General features: G+C 41.6%; 2 protein-coding genes across 5 annotated transcripts in view; one reads left to right on the top strand and one right to left on the bottom strand.

Annotated features, from left to right (window-relative positions):
• Positions 1-22,375, bottom strand: part of Cradd (CASP2 and RIPK1 domain containing adaptor with death domain) — a 195,289-nt gene that overhangs the window by 152,407 nt on the left and 20,507 nt on the right. Inside the window, exons 1-2 of one of the 4 annotated variants that reach the window (XM_047550999.1) lie at positions 10,170-10,188; positions 8,187-8,490 (exon numbers count right to left, since the gene is read on the bottom strand). In XM_047550999.1, the coding sequence (XP_047406955.1) occupies positions 8,187-8,484 (298 nt within the window). In that variant the 5' untranslated portion in view covers positions 8,485-8,490; positions 10,170-10,188. Of the gene's footprint in view, positions 1-8,186; positions 8,491-8,571; positions 8,633-9,671; positions 9,799-10,169; positions 10,189-22,375 lie in introns of those variants that run through there. The other 3 variants (XM_047550995.1, XM_047550998.1, XM_047550996.1) reach the window with 3 other exon arrangements.
• Positions 17,160-17,933, top strand: LOC124982958 (NADH dehydrogenase [ubiquinone] 1 beta subcomplex subunit 5, mitochondrial-like). The gene has a single exon (XM_047549802.1). It carries the CDS (start codon positions 17,160-17,162, stop codon positions 17,826-17,828), a length of 669 nt encoding a protein of 222 aa, XP_047405758.1. The 3' UTR covers positions 17,829-17,933.

Here is a 22,375-nt window from a genome sequence, read left to right as displayed (position 1 = left end):
TCTGGAGCAGCCTGAGGTTATCAGAATTCCGAAGGGGAGAAAAGTGAATTATGAGCAAATACTTTTATAGGATATAAGTGAGTAGGCTTTGAAGTCAAACTGCCTGGATTCCAAATTTGGTTCTACTACACTGTTACTCCTTGAGTAAAATATTTAATATCTCTATGTCTACATTTTCTCATCTAATGAAGGTAATAATACCACCAACCTCATCAAATTATTATTATTCATTAAATGGATTAATAAGTGCAAAGGACTTAGAAGGGTGCCTAGCACACAGTAGGCCCCCACTAAATACGATTACTTAACCAATGTCATCGTCATCGGAAGTTCTTGGTGAGATACAGAAAATACTGCAACTCTTTTTTTTTTTTTTTTTTTTTTTTTGTGGTGCTGGGGATTGAACCCAGGGCCTTGCATATGTCAGGCAACCACTCTCCCAACTGAGCTGTGTCTCCAGCCCTGATACACATTTTTAATTACAAACAAAATCTTGGGCAGACAGTCATTCTGACCACCCTGTGGAAGGAGAGACTGGGCCAGGTGCACTCTGACCAGTGGCCTTCTGTCTCTCCTCTATCCTCAAGCCACTTTCAGCTCATTTTGTATCTGAGAACAGCATCCAACTCATTCTTCATTAGTGGGTTCTGTCTCCATTTGGGCACAGTTTGATTCACAGAACACAAAGTATTGGGGGATTTTGCAATTACCACACAGTGTGAACAGGTAATGAAAATAATGCCCCCAATTCAACTTCTTCAGCTAATGCAAAACCCTACAATTTTGTTCTTATGTGCATCCAGCCAGTATACCCCCATAGAGCACTAATGGATTTTAGTGTTGGTAGTATCTTCACTACCAATGTTATGGGTCTAAGATTCTGGAACATTCTTGAGTAACAGTGTTCAAGAAATTCAAGGAGGAAAAACATTTGCAAACTAATATCCTTTTACGCCTCCATTTCTACCACCCTTCCACCTCCTCACACCTGAAAATAAGAACGACTCTTTAAGAGCACAGCTTTGGGAAGCCCAAAGTTGGGGAGCAGTAAGTGAGTAAGGAGCCACCTACCTAGCCAGCTGAGTAGATCCCAAGGTTCTCAACCCTGGCTGTAGTTTAAAATAACACCCTGTGTCTGTGCCTATGTTTGCATACACAAGTGTGCGCATGTATCTGTGCTACCACTGTCCAGGCCCCACTTTCAGAGATTTTATAATGAACTGGTCTACAGCAGAGTCTGGGCATCAGAACTTCTTAAAAAGTTCCCCAGGTGATTCCAGTGCACAGCCAGGAAGACTGAGCTAATCAATCCTGAGGTCAACAGGGTGATTGATGTAGCCAAATGGTCCATACATCCACAGGAGGGAGGAAAAAGTCACAGTCAGACTGTCTAAGCAAAAAGAACATTAAATCCATTTTTTAAAGTGAAATAGAGGCATCCCTGCTGGGGCAAGACCTGTCACATGGTTTGCTATTCCTAGAAAGAGCTGCAATTAGCTGCCAACAGATGCATTATTTCATCAGTCTCATAAATACTCGATAAAAGTCTTCTGCTCTTCCTTTATGTCAGCCTTGCAGAAGCTAGGGGAAAAAATCTTCTGATAAGATGCAGTACAAAACTATCATAATTTTTCAATGACTAAAATTAGTATTAATAAAAATAAGATATTTTAATAAAATCTCATCCCAGTATACCTCGAAAAGCCCTTGAAAATTTTCCCCTTAAAATAAAAAAAGAAAACATTAGTACGATTTTTGAAAAGCCTCTTTCAATTATTAACACTACAGCATAATACAATTCCATTTCAAACCCAGTGGGGAGCCAAGATTTCGAGGCAGGAAAAGTCCTAAATCAAGAGTTGGGAGGCTGGGATTCCAGTCCCAGCAATAAATCACATCAACTAGCTGTGTGATCGTGGGCAAGTTGACTTAATCTCCTAGGCCTCTGTTTGCTCAGAGAAAAATTAGATGATCTGTGAGTCCCTCCCAGCTTCCAGATTCCATAACACCAGATTCTGGCTCCATCTTGCTGACTGTTACAGCAGCAGATACATGTGTTTAACATTTAGAAACTTACAAACTTGGTAATTCTACTAATAAGCTTAACCAGTTCCTGTCACAGTGTATAAACCGCCTGGGCAAAACTGAAAGTGCCTTGAGTCCTCTGAACGGAGCAGGGCCCTCTCCCTCCCCAGCCAGCCAGGCCTCAGCTCCTCCCACAGTCCTGCCACGCTGTGCACTTGGGAACACATGAAAAGCACCTCCACACTCTGCCATAGCCGCATGGCTTTCTATTATGTTCTTAGTATTTTTATTTAACTCTTTTTTTTTTTTTTTTTTTTTTTGAGGTAGTGGGGTTCAAACCCAGGGACTTGCCGGGCAAGTGCTCTACCACTGAGCTAAAACACCAGCCCTGTTCACTCATGTGTGCTTCATTAACCCATTTTGTCCCATTGTCCCAGCTGTGGAACACTTTTAAAAACATAAACATAGTACATAATATATGATATAATTATACAATCCAAAATTATATTGGCATAATAGGAAAATATAATTATAGTAGCAGTAATTAATGATATATGTAAACTCTAAATTATTATTTCCAACCTACTTTAATGTATCTATCTCAATTTCACTGAGATAGTCATGGAATTGGAAACTTAATTGGTAAAATAAAAATAATGTATTTTTAATGGAACTTACCCCAAATGGAAGGAACCCACTAAAGTTGATACTTGCCTCCATACCCCCCAGAAAAAGCAATACAACTAAATTCCAGCTAATTATTTACGGCCTATAGAAGGCCTTAAGCTTAAAAAACCTCTGATCATTCTTTCCAGGACTATAACAGAAGTAAAAAGGAAACGCATTCCCACTGTGTGATTAAGCATTATTTAATCCCATGTCCACAAATCATCTGGAACCATCTTAATAGCAGCCAAGGTCACGTCTGTCCAAAGGGAAAGACAACAAACAGTGGTGACTGAGCCGATGCAGATGTGGAATGTGATTCATTTCTGAGAGGAAGGTGTCTTATCTAGTCGCACAATCACCCATGCTTCCACTTGAGTTCCTGTGCCCTTGTGGTTCACTGTCACAGAAGTCAGGGCTCCGCCCAGTGACCCCCACATCAGAGAGGCCTCCCTGACCACCTTCACAACCACACACACTCTTCACAGCACTCATTACCACCAGAGAGGTTATTGATTCATTTGCTTATTGTTTGTCCCCATTCTTTTCCTCTCTCCCCAGAACCAGAGAGCTCCAGGAGAGCAGGGACTTTGCTTTGATTACTGCTGTACCCCTGGCACCTAGCATCTAGGACATGGTCATAGAAACTGATCTACTGTTCTCCCTTAGTGCGCACGATGCCACGGGCAAGCACTACTCAGCCACAGAGAAGAGCCTGGAGAGCCCACAGGGAGATGAACTGAGATCAATACAGAAATTACACAGAGCAGGCTCAGTTATGCGGCATGACTGGAGGATCCTACGAGAAGAATCCTAAGCTAGAATTTCTCCAATGAGCCTGTTAATGTCTATAAGTCTGCTATGAGAGCTCAGTAACTGCTGAGCCTCCAAGCATTTACCTCAGAGCCAGAGTGCACCTCAGGAGGCAGCTGAGGTGGCTCAGCATGATCATTCAAGGACAGCTCCAAAAGGGACAGGCTGAGCCCTGGACCCACAGGCAGGAGGAAAATAGACCAGCCAGAGCCCTACACTCTGTGCCAGTGAGGACAGCCAGGCAGTCTGGGGCATTGGATCCTTGGGGGAAACCTGCTGAACAAGTGACAGCCTCGGACAGCCACTCCAGCAGGCTCAAGAGCTGAGGTGTCTGGTGCCCATTACAGGAGGCGCTGAACTGTGTCCCAGAGATCTGCCCTTCACTCTTGACAGTGGCTAAGAATACAGGAAGCAAGAATGGAGAGAGGGAGGAGAGAAAAACTGAAAATAAAAACAAACTCCCAAGTCTCAGGGAGGACTGGGGTAAAAGGCAGGGTTACCAGGCAGACTGTCAGAGGGAATCTTGGCAGAGACCCAGTCCCACAGCCAGGGCCAACCTGGGGAAAACAGGGTTCCGTGGCCCTCTGCTGTGCCTTAGGCTGTCTCACCAGACAGTGCGACTGGGGTTGCAGATAAACAGATTCAGATCTGCTCAGGCACTGCAGTGAGTGGTCAGCAGGGACCGACCCACAGGGGAGTGGGAAGCCAGGCAGGTGCAGGCTGCCTTCACCACATACGGCACTGTCCCCGTCTCCTCAAATGATAGGACAGGAGCCCGGAGAGGAGGTCCAGCTGATCTAATGTCTAGTATGTGACCTTGGTCGGAAAGGGACATGCTGTAAAGTGTTCCTTCCACAGTGCCAACACAGATTAAGTCATTTTATCGTCAGAATTCCCCTTTTAAAAGGTAAGAGTCCTTATAGGGCAGAAAAAAAAATCCTCCATTTATGTCTTAGCCTTTTTTTTTTTAAACAGAGGTTGGGTGACCTAGGCAGCATCTAAAAGAATTAAAAGGTTTTAGTTTTTTGTTTGTTGGGTTTTTTATTTGTTTGTTTATATGTTTTAAATTTTGCTGGAGGGGAGAAAAAAGGAGAACAAGATACAATTCAATTCACTAAAAAATTACATCTAGCACACAAATAAGCAGCTAACCAGGATTACCAACATCCATTCCAAAAAAATCTCTAAGTCAGTTCAAAACTGACAAATGAAACATAAAAATTAAACAAACAAATAAAGGGAAAACCAAGAATCTGCTAGAAGAACACAAGAAAACTTAAAACTGGTTTATTCTTAAAGAAAGATCAATCTCTTGCCTAAAGAAAAGACCACTCATTCTCATTTATTCTCAAGGTCTCTGAAGAGAAGGCTACCAAATCCATACGAATAAATTAATGATTACAACCAAAATGAGTGAAAGGTAAGAAGAGACAGACACATACACATTCAGATAGAAGCACCACATTTCCCCAGAGTCCAGTTCCTCAAAGATCAAAGATGCCATTACAACAATTTAAGTGGCCTACTGTAAAACTTTTTAAATCACTCTAACAATGCTGGAGAAGCACCGGGATCCTAGGAAACAGGCTCCTGGGTTTATCTGCTTTTTTCCAGAGACATTAAATTAGAAGGCATCTCATCTTTGATACTCATTCAGAATTTTAAACAAATAAGCAGTTGAAAAAAAAAAACAAAACTACCTACGTTTCCAATTCATTAAATTTCAACTTAATTTAAGAATTAAAATATTGCCATGAAATTAAACATTGAAATATATTTTAATGTGTCAAGCAAGAAGGCTATTAACTATTCACTCCTTTAAAATATATCATTTTTTCCATCCCTTCCCGCCCATACATTGTATATCTCTACATCTCTCTATATATGTCATACACATACACACATTTACCACTAGAACCCAGGGCACACTATATTTTCAACAACATGTGGATTTTAAAAGTGACTTCTATGATATGGAAAACTACAAAGTGAGAAAGAGAATGAACGACAAACCCCAAATTCAGGGTTTACCCGTAAGGGTTGGGAAGGAGGAGACTGGAAAGGAGTGCCAGGGATCCTCAAACCAATTGTCACATGACTCTTGAACTGAGTGATGAGGAGACAGGTGTTCACTTTACCTTATTCTTCAAATCTTACTTATATTTTATAATATTATTTTAAATAGTTGACATTTAATAAAAGCAACTATTTAAAAATGAATATATGTAACTGTCATTGTGCAAGGTACATGGAAATGCATAAATCAAACCTCTGCTTTGGAATCTTTTTTTCAGAGGCTGTGTTACTCAATAAAAAGGAAAACAATTGCAAATAGTTTGTTCCTGAGCCAAACTAGCTTTCCATCTGACCCCTTCTACAGAATTAACAAACTTTGGGGAAAACTTATTTTTCTAAACTTCAACACAGATGTGCACAGTTTTTCCCCACTATATGCTGCTTCACTCTGCTTGATTTCCAAAACCTATTTTTCCCTCTGTTCCTCTGTAACTTTCATGTGGTAAAAACTGTCTTCACTGTTTTTTGCTGTCTGAATGAATCTGAGGAAACAGGGTCACCCTTCCATGAAAGAGGTGCAGCAGTACTGTTTACGTCACCCATAATGATCATATAATTAAGTGTTTTGATAGTGAAAGGCCTTCAGTTCGCCTGTTCTGCTGTTTCCAACTATGTGCTGCCAGGAAAGCACCAATAATTTTTTAACATCTCCCCGATCCTATGTTATGTGTTCTGCTTTCAGTAAATTAATAGAAACGTCTTGGACACTTTGGCTTGGATTTGTTCAGACGGCTAGAGCACTGACTTTGGTAAGGACAACCCAAGCTGAGAATTTCAGTGGTCCTCAAAGGCCAGCCATTCTCAGTATTTCAAAAAACCTAAACCATACATTTACATGTAATTTGGACAGGGTTAGGAATAAAAATATTTTTGTTTTTCCACTGAGATTTACCAGTTCTCCTAACTGGTTATCTCATGCTGGTCAAATATTCAGACATTAATGAAAAAAGAAGAATTATGATTATTTAATACAATGTAGTCTCCAAAAAAATCTTTCAAAAGATGATGTAATAAAAGTAAAAGCAATAAAAGTGGTCTCATATTAGTAGCATTTTTTTAAACCAGTTCTACTCATATTTAAAAATCAGTAACGTGGCTGGGGTTGTGGCTCAGTGGTACAGCACCTGCCTGGCACGTATGAGGCACTGGTGTTCATTCTCAGCACCACATAGAAGTAAATAAAATAAAGGTCCTTCAACAACTAAAAAAAATATGTAAAAAAAAAACAGCAACAACAAAGTGTGGAGACCACTGCCTTGGAGTAGTTTTAATTGTCACAGAAACTCCAGAGGATGTTGATCTGTTAACCCTGCTGAGAAAAATCTGTAACTCAGCTTGGATTGTCCTTACGAAATTAAAACCAAGCTTAGTGTTTAAGGTATTTCTACTAATTTACTGAAAGCAGAACACATTACATAGGATGGGGAAGATGTTAAAAAATTATTGGTGCTTTCCTGGTATTTGACTTAGAGGTTCCTCCTGGCAGCACATTGTTGGAAACAACAAAACAGGCAAACCGAAAGCCTTTCACTATCAAAACACAATTATAAGACCATTTTGTTTTGCTGCACATCATTAATAGAAGCATGACTCCATTTTCACTTCTTCAGATTCATTTAATTTTCTTTCAAAAATTTGCAAGTCAACTTTCAATTCTCTTCTTAAATTTTATTCTTTTTGTCTCATGCCTGTAATCCCAGCTACTCAAGAGACTTATAGCAGGAGGATCCCAAGTTCAGGGTCAGGCTGGGCTGGGCATGTATTTCTGTGGTAGAGTGCTCGCCTGGCATACACACTGTCCTGGGTTCAATTCCCAGTACTGAAAAATAATTATCATTTTTAATTGTTCATTTCTCTGTTCCTCTATCTAGGTAGCAGTCATGAGAGACGTTAAAAAGGAACAAACGTTTCATATCACATCTCCCTGCCACAGCTAGGCCAACAGCACCAGAACTGTTTCTTTTCTACTGCTTTCAATTCTTAAAATCAAAATGCGACCCTCTCCAAACTACTGCCCTAACAAATTTAAATACTACAGGTATCTGAACAAAGTCGAACCCAGAAGGACATTTTAAACCATTAGCCTTTAAAAACAAACTAAGTCAGTCTTCAAAACAATCCCCTTTGGCCTTGTAGGCTAGCCCAGGGGACAGGTGCAGGGCATGCCTTCCTAGAGGCTGTCTCCTCCTCCATGAATCTGACCTTTTCCAGCTGGCAGCTCTGGCACCCCACAAATTAGTTATCAGCAGGCCAAAGCCTGCTTTCCCATCTGCACTTTCCAAATGGCTCCTGATGCCAAGGGCTGAGATATGACCTGGCTCTCTGATGAGAACATGCCTCCCAAGTGACTTGCCAAGATTCCCTGGAAGCATTTCTAAATGGACTCAGCTCCCTCCTCAACCTCTGTCATGGCTCATTCTTCCTTCCTTTCCTGCATTCCCTAATGCCACCTCCTCACCCTGTTCCTCCAAACACCAGGTTCCTTCCATCCAAACTCCTTACCCACTTGCATGAACCCCTGACCCCTGCCCACATTAACTTCCAATCCAAAGGGCGCAGTGCCAACAATTTCGGAGCTGGTTTGAAGTGATCCATTTGAGGCCTACCTGCAGGCAGCTCAATGATGGCTTCTTCCCTTGCCTTCTCCAGCTTCTCCCTCACCCAGGGAAACTCCTGCAGGGAATCTAGGAAGGTATCAAAAGCTTTTGGACCCCTGGAGGGAAGGATATCCAGCAGCAGCATTGTTTTCCGGAGGCCAGTGGCTTGAGCTTTGATTTCTTGAACATGGTTTTCTGTCAAGATTCCTTCCTGGTAAAGATACTGAAGAACCAGTCCCTCCACTAATACCTCTGCACCCAGCTCCAGGCGAAGAGAGCGGAGCACTTGCTTGTCTCTGGCCTCCATTTCTCCCTGGAAAGAGACAAAAATCATAGCTCAGATGATAGGAATGCTGATGCACTCCTAAAGGTAGGGGTGCTGCAGCGGACACACCTCAAGGTCGGGCAGGTTTTTGAAACTTAGCCGAGGATCAGGCCATGGTGTTTACTACTGTTGAATCAAGCCAAGTTAACTTCAGATGCGTCCCAACACAGTGAACAACAGTGGAGATGAATCATCTTTTCTGTTTCTGCTTTTTACATAATGAGGTCGTCCTTCAATAAGGAGATTTGACAAAAAAAAGCAGGCCAGAGACTCTGCTTGAAAAGCAGTGTTTATGCGAAGATTACAGAGCAGCATTTAATCTCAACATTTTACAAAAGAAATGGTGGCTTTTCTCCTAACAGTGCCTTCATCAGAGATAATCCGCCACCATCACTGCCAATTTCCAAAAATGACCACGGACATTTGCAGAACCTGAGAAGCAACGGACTGGAAGACTGAAACCAGAGATAGCAATGAGTTTAAGGATCTTTTTCACTAAGAGGAAAAGCCTTTCCACCATCGTCACCTACAAGAAATATATTTATTGCGTGTGTTGGGTCTACAATAAACCTCACAGAGCCACCTCTCCTACCCTCCTAGGAATTCTGAATCTCTATCACAAAACTGCCCTGGCCACCCAAGTACGGGGAATTCAGTGAGTTCTTTTCCTTAAATTAAAAAAAAAAAAAAGGCCCACATGCGGCACTGGTCGGAAGCCACCCAGGATTTGAAGGTCGACGGTGACTGGGGCGACTGGGCGGTGGCAACCAAGCCTAAGTGGCGGGGAGGAGGCGGCCGGCTCGGGTCGCAGGGGCCCCGCGCCCCGCTGGCTCCCGGTCAAGTCCGGTGGGCGGGCAGGTGAGACCGGGGAGCGTGTCCGTATGTCTGCGAGCGCTCATTTGGAAGTTTTAAAACATCCCTGCCTCGGCCACTGAAACCTTGATTGTGTCACACACAGGGACAACTGTGAGGGATATTTCGGGGTCACTTGAACCGCGGAAGGATCTTCACAGCGGACCGAGGGGAGAACGGGTGCCCGGCACCGCCACCCCAACCCTGGCCCGGCTCAGAAAACCCAAACAAGTTAGGAGGGCCAGAGAGCCACCCAGGGCCCATCGCCACAGCGCGGGGCATACGAAGAAAAAAAAAAATGGATTCCTGTTACTTACGTCTGCAAACACGTATCTTTAAAAAAAAAAAAAAAACTACAACCGGAATCCAGACTTAAGAAACCTGTACCATAAGCACCATCTTTGTTGAAGGCGAAAGCCCCAAACAGGAAGCATTGTCGCCATCTTTGTTGAGGGCAAGCACAGGAAGTGCTGTGGCCATCTTTTTTGAGGGCTGCAGGGTCAGAATGAAGTTTTTCCCGCCATGTTTGCTGTGGGTAAACAATACGCCCGCCTGAAAATGGAAAACGACTTAGATATAGGAGTAAATGGATTCCTGCATCTTAACCCAGTAACTCTACCCGGGCCTTGCACACAATTGACATGATAGGCAGGTCAAAAGTCACGTTAGCAGCAACGTCTTCCTTGACCACTGCGTTTAAAACGGCAACATGCCCGCATTCATCTGCGCTCATCTCCTTTCCAGTTTTATTAACATATATCACTGCTTTATTAAAACTTTTTTTTTAACTTATTCACTTAGAGGCTGCTTCTCACCACTAAAATGCAAGGTCATTTCTTGACATCAGAAGGGTTTCTGCCCACAGTTGACAAGTCAGTCTGGATTCCGTGACAGCAATCAGTTAGGTGCTCTTGACGGAAAGGGAGTCAGAGATACTGAGTCGCTGGAAAGACTGGAAAGGGGCTGAGCATCGAAGGAGGACTCCGCAGACCGACACTGCCAAACCAGCTCGTTGACCACAATCGGAAGACGGACTCTGTCCCCTACCTCCTGTCAACAGGGACTGAGCAATTAAATGAACATTGGACCACTGCTGCAGAAGGACTATGCTGTCCACGGTTGTATGTATTTTCCAGCAGCATCAGAACAGCACCTGCAAACCTTACTCTGCTGCAAACAATTGATGAAGCCAATTCACATGCAGAACAAAAGCGGCCGGGATGTCTGGTGCAAATGCTTTCCAGCTTGGAAACAGAGAGATGTACTAAAAAGAGGAGGTGTTGATGCTGAGGACCAATCTGCGTCCAACACATTTTTAATTTGGAAAGCAAGACAAAAAGTATGGCCCAAATATAAAGAGATACAGGAAGTCAATTTGAGTGTTCTTCCTCAAATTCCTTTATGAAATGAGGCGGCTGATCGATAAATTCATTCATTTCAAAAATTAATTGGATGATATATACAGAAAGTGCCACTCTGCTGAAAATCGGTTGACAACAACAGGAAAAAAATTGCAAAAGTTATTTTTACACACATTTTCACAACCAACACCTCAGGTGGAAGATGCCAATATCTGTGTAAGCAAATCAGTGGAGAGCAATTCTAAACCTCCTCTTTGTAACGTTTTAGTAATTGTATCCAGTTTACAGTGTTACTATGCTATACAATAGTATAGTATACAATGTGAAAATATTTTTACAAAGGCAGCAAGTATTATTTGTAGCATATTCTACATATGTACAGACTGGAATCAGAAATGTCAGTTGCCTCAGCCAACACCTCACAGCCAGCAGAAAGCAAAACCTGAATTCTAATCACATCCCTCTGATTTCAGGCTCTTTCCAGTACACCCACAGCCCTGTATAGTGCAGGGTCTGTTGTTCTAATCAAAGCCTAAAATATAGTTGGCAAATCATCCTGTTGCTCTAAATTATTGTCTTTTCCTTTTCTATATGTGAACAAGTATTAACAACATTCTTTGTCTTCATCCAGATACACTAGAGACCTCTTGCAGGATTACCACTAGCTAAGGATTACTAACCTTTTGGAGCAGAAAAACAAATGCATTTTTTCCAACTATAAACATTGACAGTTTTCAAACAAATAGAAAAATTGGAAAAATAGCACAATAAATACCCCTGTGATGTTTTAGATATTTCTTGGTGATTCATGGTGTTTGGAAAAGCTTGAGATCTCCTTGAAACTAGGAGCTGAGCACTGATGGTCATGTCCAGGAGGAGGTGGGGAGAAAACAGTAAGTTCCACGAGGGTTCAAGGAAGAGAAGAAAAGAGGGCAAGAGAGCATAAAAAAGTTAGGGCTATAGCTGAGGGGCATGGTATCCTTATGGTAAGGACTGGTCATTTGACCCTGAATTAAATCCCTAAGATGAAGTCCTTATCATCAGATTCCTCTACCTCTGGGTGAGTGTCCACACTGCCCCCTAAGCAACTAGCCTGGCTCTCTGAGTGACTGGCCACCCACCAGCCTGCTGTAGGACCCCACTCCACCTCAGCACTTTGTGATCCTCTCAACCACACACCAAAGGTTCAGCTTCAGTTATATAAATATCCCCAGCCACTGGGTCTCCAAGGAACCACAGACCAGAGTTGCTGTCACAGGTGGTTACTTCCCTAACTCTGGCCAGTCCCTCTGTGTAGGCTGGAACTGTGCCCCAACAGAGGATTAAGCACCAGTTATCCAGCAGTAATGAACCCACTTTCAGGAAGGACAGATACTTACTTTTACTCCCCTATTATGTTTATTTGTGTCAAGATATACCCATTGTGAGCTCTCAAAAGAGTCAAAAAGAACAAATGTAGTATTTTTTTCTGTCTTTCAATTTGATCCTTGGTTTCGCAACCTTCAAAAAAAATAAAAGGAGTTGGATATTTTTGGTTCTTCCTATTTCATAGATGTGGAAATTAAGCCATGGGCAAAAACAGAATTTTTTTCAAGCAGCACACTTGAAATATTTACAAAAATAGATCATGAATTAGGTCACAAAAAACTTCAATAAATTCCAAAAGATCAGTAACATACAAACAATGTACTTGGGCCTTAGTCAATAAAATTCAAAATTTTAACAAAAGGATAACTTCCATGAATACTGTAAGTTTGGAAACTACATAAAACAACTTTTAAACCTTTGATTTTAAGAAAATTTTACACATACCAAACAAGTATAAAAGAAAGACAGGAAGGAAGGGAGGGAGGGAAGGAAGGAAGGAAGGAAGGAAGGAAGGAAGGAAGGAAGGAAGGAAAAGAAAGAGAGAGAGAGAGAGAGAGAGAGAAAGAAAGAAAGAAAGAAAGAAAGAAAGAAAGAAAGAAAGAAAGAAAGAAAGGGAAAAACTTTATTCTAGAGAAGGCTGGCCAACATCACCTGATGCAGTATGGATCCTACCCCTAAAGACCAATGGAAGCTTGGTCCTCAGCCTGTGAGCTGTGGGAGGTGGTGGATATGAGGCCTAGTGGGTGTTCTTACATAATTGTGTGTACCCCCAAAGAAGACTTTGGGACCTCAGTCTCTTCTGTTCTTTTTTTTGGCTTCCTGCCTGTGAGGTAAGTAGCTTCCTCTGCTACATGCTCCCACTATGATGTGCTGCCTTGACACAGGCCCAAAATCAGTAGGCCAACTGACTATGGACTGAAACCTCTAAAATCATAGGCCAGAATAAACCTTTCCCCTTTTTAAGTTGATTATGTCAGATGTTTTGTTACAGTAATGGAAAGCTGATTAACACATCACCATAGCCAAACAATGAAGGTTAAGCATCACTGATAAGAAGTCATGTAGATGCCATGTACTACAATGTGATGCGACAAGAAGGGTATATCACTTCCTTTGTATTCCACCACAGAATTTGTAACCTCAATCTTTCATTAGAAAATACTGGACAAACCCAAACTTAGAGATTCTACAAAATATCTGACAAAAACTCTTCAAATACCTCAAGGCCATAGGGACAAAGAAGAACAGAGAAATTGTCACAGATTAGAAGAGACTAAGGGGATATAAATTTAAGGGAAAGAGCAAGAGAGGGAAAATTGGAAGTGGAGAAAAGCAAGCCTGTGAAGGCCTTGCCCATAGTCAGGAAGAAATTAAGATTTCTGGGTCTAAATACTTATTTCCCGTTTCATCTTAACTATTTTCTTATCTCTTTCTGTAACTTTTGATAGAAGTATTATGCTGCAGATAATGTTATCTGCATCACCTGTACTCATTCATTATTATTTTACTAGGTTGTGAATCCTAATGGTTCCTTTAATTCTGCAATATCCCATTTTCATCTAGATTAATTATTACTTTTTGAAAAACACCTAGGACTATTTTCAAAAACCTAAGTTGCAAACCTTTCAAATGAGCCAAAGAATTATTATGTGAATTATCAGGTACTAGTTCAATTCTACAACAAGTTAATGCTGGAAGTTTAAGTCACCAAACAGTTAATTCTACAAGTTTGAAGTATAATGCTATAAGACTTTAGTGACTCATAATACTAGGATTGTTATGATTTGTTACAATTTGTTGATAATTTTTTTCATTGAGCATTTACTACATGCTAGAGTCATCTAGAGGTAGTATACTAAGAGAGAGACAGGATTTCTGTCTTCATGGAGCTTGGAGCCCAGGCAGAAGAAACAAACATATAGAAGGAAACTAATTAAAAGTAATAATTACAAATTGTTATAGGTGCAATGAAGGAAGAGTGCTTTGATAAGAAAAAGTGATCTGAGGAGCTGATTTTGACTGAGTTTCCAGAAAAAGTTAATTTGAGTAGATGACCTCTTCTTTTTTTATTCAAGAAGACTTGTGGTAGTTATAAAACTGTACTATGTACTTTTAAAAATGAATGAGAGCTGACACAATGACATACACCTAAAATCCCAGTAACTCAGGAGGCTGAGGCAGGAGGATCACAACTTTGAGGTCAGCCTTAGCAATTTAGTGAAATCCTGTCTCAAATTTTTATAAAGGGCTGGGACTGTAGCTCAATGGTAGAATGCCACTAGATTCAATTCCTTGAACACCCCCACCCACCAAAAATGAATAAGAAACCAATTAAGCATTAGGAAACCTAAAGATATTCAATGATAAAATAAATTATTAATTAACTGGCGTTCATGGAAAAAGAGTAAAATAGGTGTGGTATTGTGTATAGTTCCCACTGCTCAAAGAAGGAAAATATACAGAGCCATGTAAAGGGATTAAGATTTCTCAGGTACTGGTTTCAAGAAGGAATTTATGTTGCTTTTTTCTGTTTTTGGTGGTGCTGGAATGGAACCCAGGGCCTCATGCATTCTGGGCAAGTGCTCTACCACTGAGCTACGCTGCCAGCCCCTTAAGCAGGAACTTATCATATTACTCTTTATATAAGGAACATCAGATAATTAATAAAATGTGATTTTCTTGTGTTGCTTTGCATAAGATACTAAAAGATTCTTCAAATGACACTTCTCATACTAACCCAATATAAAGCACAAGATAATGCAATCCAGGTATTGACTTTCTAGTGATATAACTAAATCCAGTGACTGAAAGAAACTAATAAGTGATGCCATTTAGTAACAACTGAACTTAAATATTCTGAATGACAAAGTTTAATTTTCAAATTCTCTGCTGATCATCTGCAGGACTGACATCATGTATCATTGATTAAAGAGGAATCCATATGCTAGTATGGATAGTAGACATAAAGGAGACTGTATTAGTCAGCTTTCTGTTGCTGTGACACAATACCTGAGAAAATCAACTTATAAGAGGAAAGGTTTATTTTGGATCACAGTTTCAGAGATTTCAGTCCATGGTCAGCTGTTTCCATTGCTTTGGGCCTGAGGTGAGGCAGAACATCATGGCAGCAGGACAGTGGGAAGGAGGGGACTGTTCATCTCATAGCAGCCAGGAAGCAGTGATATAGAGTATGCTAAAGGGGCCAGGGACAAAACAAACCCTTCAAAGGCACACCTCCAATGACCTGCTTTCTCCAAGTAGGTTCCATCTCCTTAAATTTCCACCACCTTCCAAGAGTACCATCACTGGTGTCCAAGGCTTCAACGCACAAGCTTCGGGGTACATTCCACATCCAAATTATAACAGACTGACTTATTTTATGGAAAACCATTTAGTTGCTAACCTTCCACTCTTGTCCAAAGGAAATGACCTAGAAACTGGGTGTGCTGGTCCTAGGGGTAGGAACAATGTTAGGGTTTGGATAAGAAGTGCCTCCATAGACTGGGGTGTTGAAGTCTTGGTCCCCAATGTTCAGAGGTGGGGCTTTCGGGAAGTGATGGGATCAGGACAGTTCTAACCTCTCAGTGGACGCATCCACTCATAGAGGAGTGGATTACTGGGAGGTGATGGAAACTCTTGGTGGTGGGAACTGGTTGAAGGAGGTAGGTTATGGGGGGAGCACTGGAAGAGGGCTTCTCAGTCCCCACACCTTCCTCTCTCGACCCTCTCTGCTTCCCAACTGCCATGAGCTGAGAAGCTTTCTCTACCCTGGCATTCCACCATGATGTGCTACCTCACCTCAGATCCAAAGCGACGGAGCCAGTCAACCCCAGATTGACACCTGAAACCGTGAGCCAAAATAAACTTTTCCTCCTTTAACTTGTGTAAATATTTTGGTTACAATGATGAAAACCTGACTAACACAAGAACAACAAAAAAATGTTTCAACCTGTTTAGGAATATGGCCAAGTATTCGGAGACCGTGGAATTTGGTATCATAAAGCAGCAAGAAATCATTTTGCCACTCTCCTGGATATTGCCATTAACAACTGGTCACTTTGAGCACAAAAGAACTTCACCATGAACCCTACTGAGAATATCTTTCCAAGCAGAATTACATCATCATGGGTCCTGCCAGGATGACTTATCAGTAAATGTACCAAAAGCAGCTGAATGAACTAAGCTTCTATCTGGGGTTATTTAATAAAGTCCATTTAAAAACTAGACAATGACTGCTAAATATAATGGCTCTTGTTTCAGCATAATTGAGGCTAAGCTGTTCTTTCTGACAACAATCCACCAAAAGGTTCAGCTGCATCTTAACAAAGCAAATATGATCAGCCCAGGAAAGACCGCTTCCCTTCCTGCCAAAGGTGCTATTCAGCAGGCCTGCATCCAACCCACATACCAGCCATCCAGGAAGTATAGAATTCCAAACAAATAGTGAATACTAATGTTAAAGCAGCGACTGTGTTGGATTTAATAGGGAGAAGAAACAAGCCATTTGAAGTGCTGTTGGATTCTTCGAGTCTCTTCTCCCCAGCAAATAGGACAGTAAATGCAGAGATGCTTGAAAGTGCCAATTAACTACAACTCTAACATGGACTAAAATATTCTTCTCTCCACCCAAAGAAGCCCTCCCATTGACCAGAAAGGAAGGTAACTCAACTTCTTTGGGTGGAGAGAAGATAGGATGGAGTGATGAATTTCTCCTAATGGCCTAAGAACTTCAGATATGCAAGCCAGGCATGGTGGCTGGGATCTGCAATCCCAGTGAGTTGAGAGGCTAAGGCAGGAGGATTGCAATTTCAAAGCCAGCCTCAGCAACTTACCAAGGTCCTGTCATAAAAGATGTGGCTCAGTGGTTAAGCACCCCTGGGTTCAATCCCCAGTACAAAAAAGAAAAAAAAGAACATCAGATGTGCAGAAATAAAAAAAGAAACACTATCCTTGCAAACCTTCACTGACTTGTTCTTCCTCTCTAATTTAGGCTCTTTTCTTGGAGCAGAGAATCAATTTACCATTTGTTGTCTACTCAAATCATCTAGTACTGTGCACACAGCATGTGCTCAGTAAATGTTTAACCAACAACATGACCAGCCCATTGATTTCATTGTATGCACACTGCCTAATATAGCGTCTTGCAGTAGACTCTCAAAAGCATGTTCAGTAGCCATTGCGGCCATGAGTTTATTGCAGCGGGCTTCGGTCACTGCAGTGACAGTTCTGTCTGGCCGACGCGCTGGCACTCCGCTCAGATTCGGAGGCTTCCTCACCCGTGTTTTCCCGAAGACCATCGCTCCTGTGCGACACAGTACAGGCCATGGGAAAAGACTGTTCATCATCAAACCTTCTTCATACTATGACAAGCGTTTTTTGAATTTATTGAAATTCTACATTTTGTTTACTGGGCTTCCAGTAGCAATTGGCATAACTCTGGTGAATATATTTATTGGCGGAGCTGAATTAGCAGAAATTCCAGAAGGCTATATTCCAGAACATTGGGAATATTACAAGCATCCTATATCAAGATGGATTGCTTGTACTTTCTTTGAGTGCCCTGAAAAGAATTATGAAAAAACAATGGCTGTTCTTCAGATTGAATCCGAAAAGGCTGAATTACGGTTAAAGGAGCTGGAAGTTCGAAGACGAATGCGTGCGAGAGGTGATGGACCCTGGTATCAATATCCAGCTGTTGACAAGGCGCTTATTGATTATTCTCCAAAAGCAACTCCTGACAACTAATCGTTTATTTCTTTAAATACAAAGCATATTCTCCCAAGTGGAATGTAAATGAGTAAATATAGTGTGTATTTTTGCTCTGTAATGAATAAAAGAGCTTCTTCCATTAAAAAAAAAAAAAAAAAAAAAAAAAAAAAGCATGTTCAGAAGAATGGGTGTAAGACCAGTGCTTTAAAACCAGATTTTATTTTTGGCCCCCATTTAAGTATGCAAAAGAATGTGAGAGAGTCACAAAATCCCATCAAATTACTTCTATGTGGCTAATTCTAAAACGGTTATATTTTATTATTATAAAGTTCTGCTCTGAGTCATAGGTGCCTGAAATTTTAAGAATATTCCTAGAACCTCTTCGCTTTTCTAACTCTATTTTTCTAAGTATTCTCATCCAAACTACTCCATTGAAGATTATCTGAAAGGAAAAAAAGAAAAAACTCCCGGAAGTTCAGCTGTGACCTTGGTCTACTTGACATCTTCCAAAACCAGACTCTCAACTCCTGTTCCCCGCCCCATCTAGATACTCCTCCCTAGCTGACTCCACTTCTGTAAACGATGGCACCTTCATTCCTTCAAGCCAAAAACTGTGGGAGTCATCCTTCAGTCCTCTTCGTGCCTCACCCACCTTCTGTCTAATCCATCAAGAAGCCCTGTTGCTGCTCCTCGACAGCATATTCCTGTGCATTCGCTTCTCTCCGTCCACCCTCTCCCATCCTCATTGAAGTCACTGTCGCATCTTGCTTGGACTCCAGAACTTCACTCTATCTTTTCATTCAGGTGACTCCTCAAATGTCATCTCCATCCAGAGGCCTTCTTGAACACACAACCAAAAACCGCTCCTCCATCACCTTGATTTTTTTTCTTAGCATTTTATTACCAGTTTACTACCATTTGTTTATTTTCTTGATTTGGGAGAAGGAGGGTATTTTCTGTCTGTCCCCTTCAAAAAGCAGGCTGGTAAGAACAGGGACCTTTGCTGTCCTGTTTGCTACTGCATTTCCAGTGTCCACAATAGATACATAATAGGTGCTAAATAAATAGTTCTTGGATTAAGAAATCAATGAATCCATTAGTAAATAAACCTAAGACTCATTTGAACATGAACAATAAGTGGAACACAGGACAATATGGGCTTTTGCTTTTTTTTTTTTTTTGCTGTGCTGGGGATTAAACCCAGGGCCTTGTGTTTGCAAGACAAGCACTCTACCAACTGAGCCATCTCCCCAGCCCCGACAATACATGTTTTTAGGTAAAGCAACATATCCATCAAGACACTGTTTATTCAATTTCCTTCAACACCTCTTGCCTTAATTTTTTTTTTTTTTTTTTTTTTTTTTTTTTTTTTTGGTACCAGGTATTGATCCCAGGGGCCCTCAACCACTGAGCCTCATCCCCAGCCAGCCCTTTTTATTATTTTTTAATATTTAGAGACAGGGTTTTGCTAAGTTGCTTATGGTCTTGCTAAGTTACTGAAGTTGGCTTTGAATTTTTAATCCTCCTGCCTCAGCCTCCCGAGTTCTGGGATTACAGGCATATGCCACTGCACACAACTCTAACCCTAATTTTTCAGCTAACAATTATTTAATACTTACTATATGCAAAAAAAAAAAAAACTAAATATTTTCCACATATTATTTCATTTAATTGCATTTTATCCTTGCACAGCCTTATAAAGCAAGAATAAGTAGCTAAGTGGCAAAGCCAGGATTCAAATAAAAGTCAGTCTTACCTCCTTTTTTTGGGGGGGGGGGTCTTTTTTTGGAACTGGGGTTCGAACCCAGGGCTTTGCAAATGCAAGGCAGACGCTTTGCCACTGAGCTACATCCCAGCCTGTCAGTCTTATCTCAAACTCTCAAACACTTTAACTGGTCTATTAATATTATGCTCTTTTCAGATTGGCAAAATCCCCTGGAAATATTCATCCAGGAAAGTAAGGTCAGGAGGCTCAGCCTCATCTCAGATCTCCACGGCTCTCTCCTGGAAAGTCAGAGCATTTGGGTTGTTTACTTGGAGAGCACCTGGAGATCAAGATTGGCCACACAAGACCATTCTTACCAGGATGCCTGCCCTACAAACACAGCCAGACATTATCCAAATCAGCAATTCCTAAGTTAGTTAATTATTCAATGTCTGCATATTCTGCTGAACCTATACAATGATTCTTCAACGTTTTCTAAGATTCAGGTCTCCAAAGTTAATACTCAAAAAATTGTTCTTTTTACATATAGAAGCATTGGGTTCTCGTAAGGATTAAGGTAACTAGTGCATGCAATACCTCTGAAAAAAATAGTAAATATTGCACAGGAGATGTAGTATCAAAAAAATTACAGAACCTGGAAACAGACAGGAACTGAGAAATGGCCCCTAATTTCACAAAACAAGGCACAGAAAGGTGAGGTGACTTGTGGTTGTGGGGCTAGTAGCTTTTAGAATGAAATTACATCATTTACTAACTTCAATCAATCCAAAACTCAGTAAGCGTCTTTTTAGTCATTTTGCCTGAGTTAATAATACACATGACTTCAAACTTTCAAAATGAGGCCAAGGATATGATATTGATGTGCACTTATTATTTTTTTTTTTTACCAGACTTTACATTTTATTTCCTTTAGAACTTTTCAGAGTTACCATTTTCCCATATAATAAGTAATGGACATCATTTCACCTTAGTGTCTAGAGGAAGAAATATAAAACTATATAATCCTGATAAATGACCTCTTGGAAAATCATTTGTCATAGATGCCAGTGTAATACCTAACACATCAAGACAGGAAGGTTCTACTGGTGGATTCTCTGAATGGGTGGGTATTCCCCCCCCCCCCAAATCTCAGTGACTTTCGACAGAAAACACTGGCATTTGGAAATATGTGAAGATTTTTTTGGTTGTCATAATGATGAGGGAGAGCTCCTAACATTTGGTGTCTAGAAAACAGGAATGCTAAGTGGCCTGTAATTCAAGGGATACTTCGACATAAAGGATTGTTTCACCCAAAATTCCATCTGCTACCTTGGGCACCAGAAAAGTGACTGTGAGTATCTGCTCACTGGCGGCAACACTCTGAAGTGTGCACAAAGCATGCATTTTAATTTGGAATCGTTACAGTACCTTTAGGCTGCTATGACAAAATAGTGTAAAATGAATGACCGTAGTGGCCGCGAGGCCCAAGATCAAGGTGCCAGCGGATTTGGTGTCTGGTGAGAGCCTGTTTCGTGGGTCACAGTTGGCAATTTCTCTCAGTGTCATTCCACGACTCTGCTCTGTAGGCCTCTTTCCTGAAGGACTCACAATTCCATTCATGAGGGCTGCACCAGCTGAAGGCCCTGCTTCTTAAAAACTTCACACGGGTGACTGGATTTCAACACATTGACTGGGGTGGGGGCACACAAACATTCAGATCATAGCAGGAGCTTTTAAAAATGAAGGAATTTATCACAATGGCTGAGAGCTTGGAATAAACATGGTAGGGTTTACTAAACAATTAACCTTACATCAATTTTCAATATTTCTGGCAACAGGGTGGATGAAAGATCCTGACACCTAATACTACACAGCGTTGAACTTGCGAGATGAAGTATAAGTTACTCCTTTTAAATAGATGAGCCCATGGAAAAAATAAAAAGCATTCCTCTGAGACCATGAGGCCAAGGAGGTGATGGAGCCCATCGTCTCTGAAACCCACCTACAGATTATAGCGCTAGGAATTCAGTGGGGCGGGGTGGGGGAGTGGTCAGGAGGAAGAAAAGACTGAAGACAAAACCTGGGATCCCCAGAGGGTGAGGAGTTGAGTTGGAGATTGTCCAACATAAAATCAGAATATGAGAAAGGTCTATGTCATCGGACAAAGGGTCGACGAGGAAAATAAAATTCAGAGAAACACAAACAGAAAATGAGCAACAAAAGGCTAAAAGAGAAGGTTGGGGGATACGGATAACAGCGGAGCTGCTCCTTCCTGGCTTTGCCATCACCCCACTGGCTGAACCCACAGGAAGTCACACATCCTGAAGCCCAGGAAGCCCAGCATGGAGAGCAGGGCAGGGGACAGGAATAACATAAGGATCAGCAGCCCAGAGCCTGCGTGGCCAGGAACTGGGATAACGCACTGCTGGGCGGGTCTTCTCAGCAATCTTCACAACAGGCGGAACTACTGCATCCCTGGAATCCCCGGACCTAGCAAACCTGAGTGTCTGTTCTGAGGGTAGAGCCAGTAGTGACATCTGGGGCTTGGCCCCAGGCCGGCCTGACTGCAGACCCTGGACTCTGAACCGTCTTACTGTGCAGATGTAACAGCAGCGGGCTTCCCATGTTGACTTGCTGTGTCTCCTCACTGGCTTTGGGTGGAACACTGACTTAGGGGTGGTTTGTGGTCCCCTTCCACGGCATCCTGGTTCTGCTCCTCTTTGTCAGACCTTATGTTCTACCTGGGTCCTTGTGTGGCCTGCTCTTTCCTCATCTCAGAGCCCTACTTTCCCTACCTATCAGCAATGGCTGCAAGGGCAGAGTTGTCTACTGCAGCATGACAAACAGCCCCCAAGTTGTGTGGCTCAAAGCAACCACC

This window comes from Sciurus carolinensis, chromosome 4, assembly GCF_902686445.1.
Source record: "Sciurus carolinensis chromosome 4, mSciCar1.2, whole genome shotgun sequence".
Lineage (NCBI taxonomy): Eukaryota > Metazoa > Chordata > Mammalia > Rodentia > Sciuridae > Sciurus > Sciurus carolinensis.
This window is presented reverse-complemented; position numbering and strand designations above follow the sequence as displayed.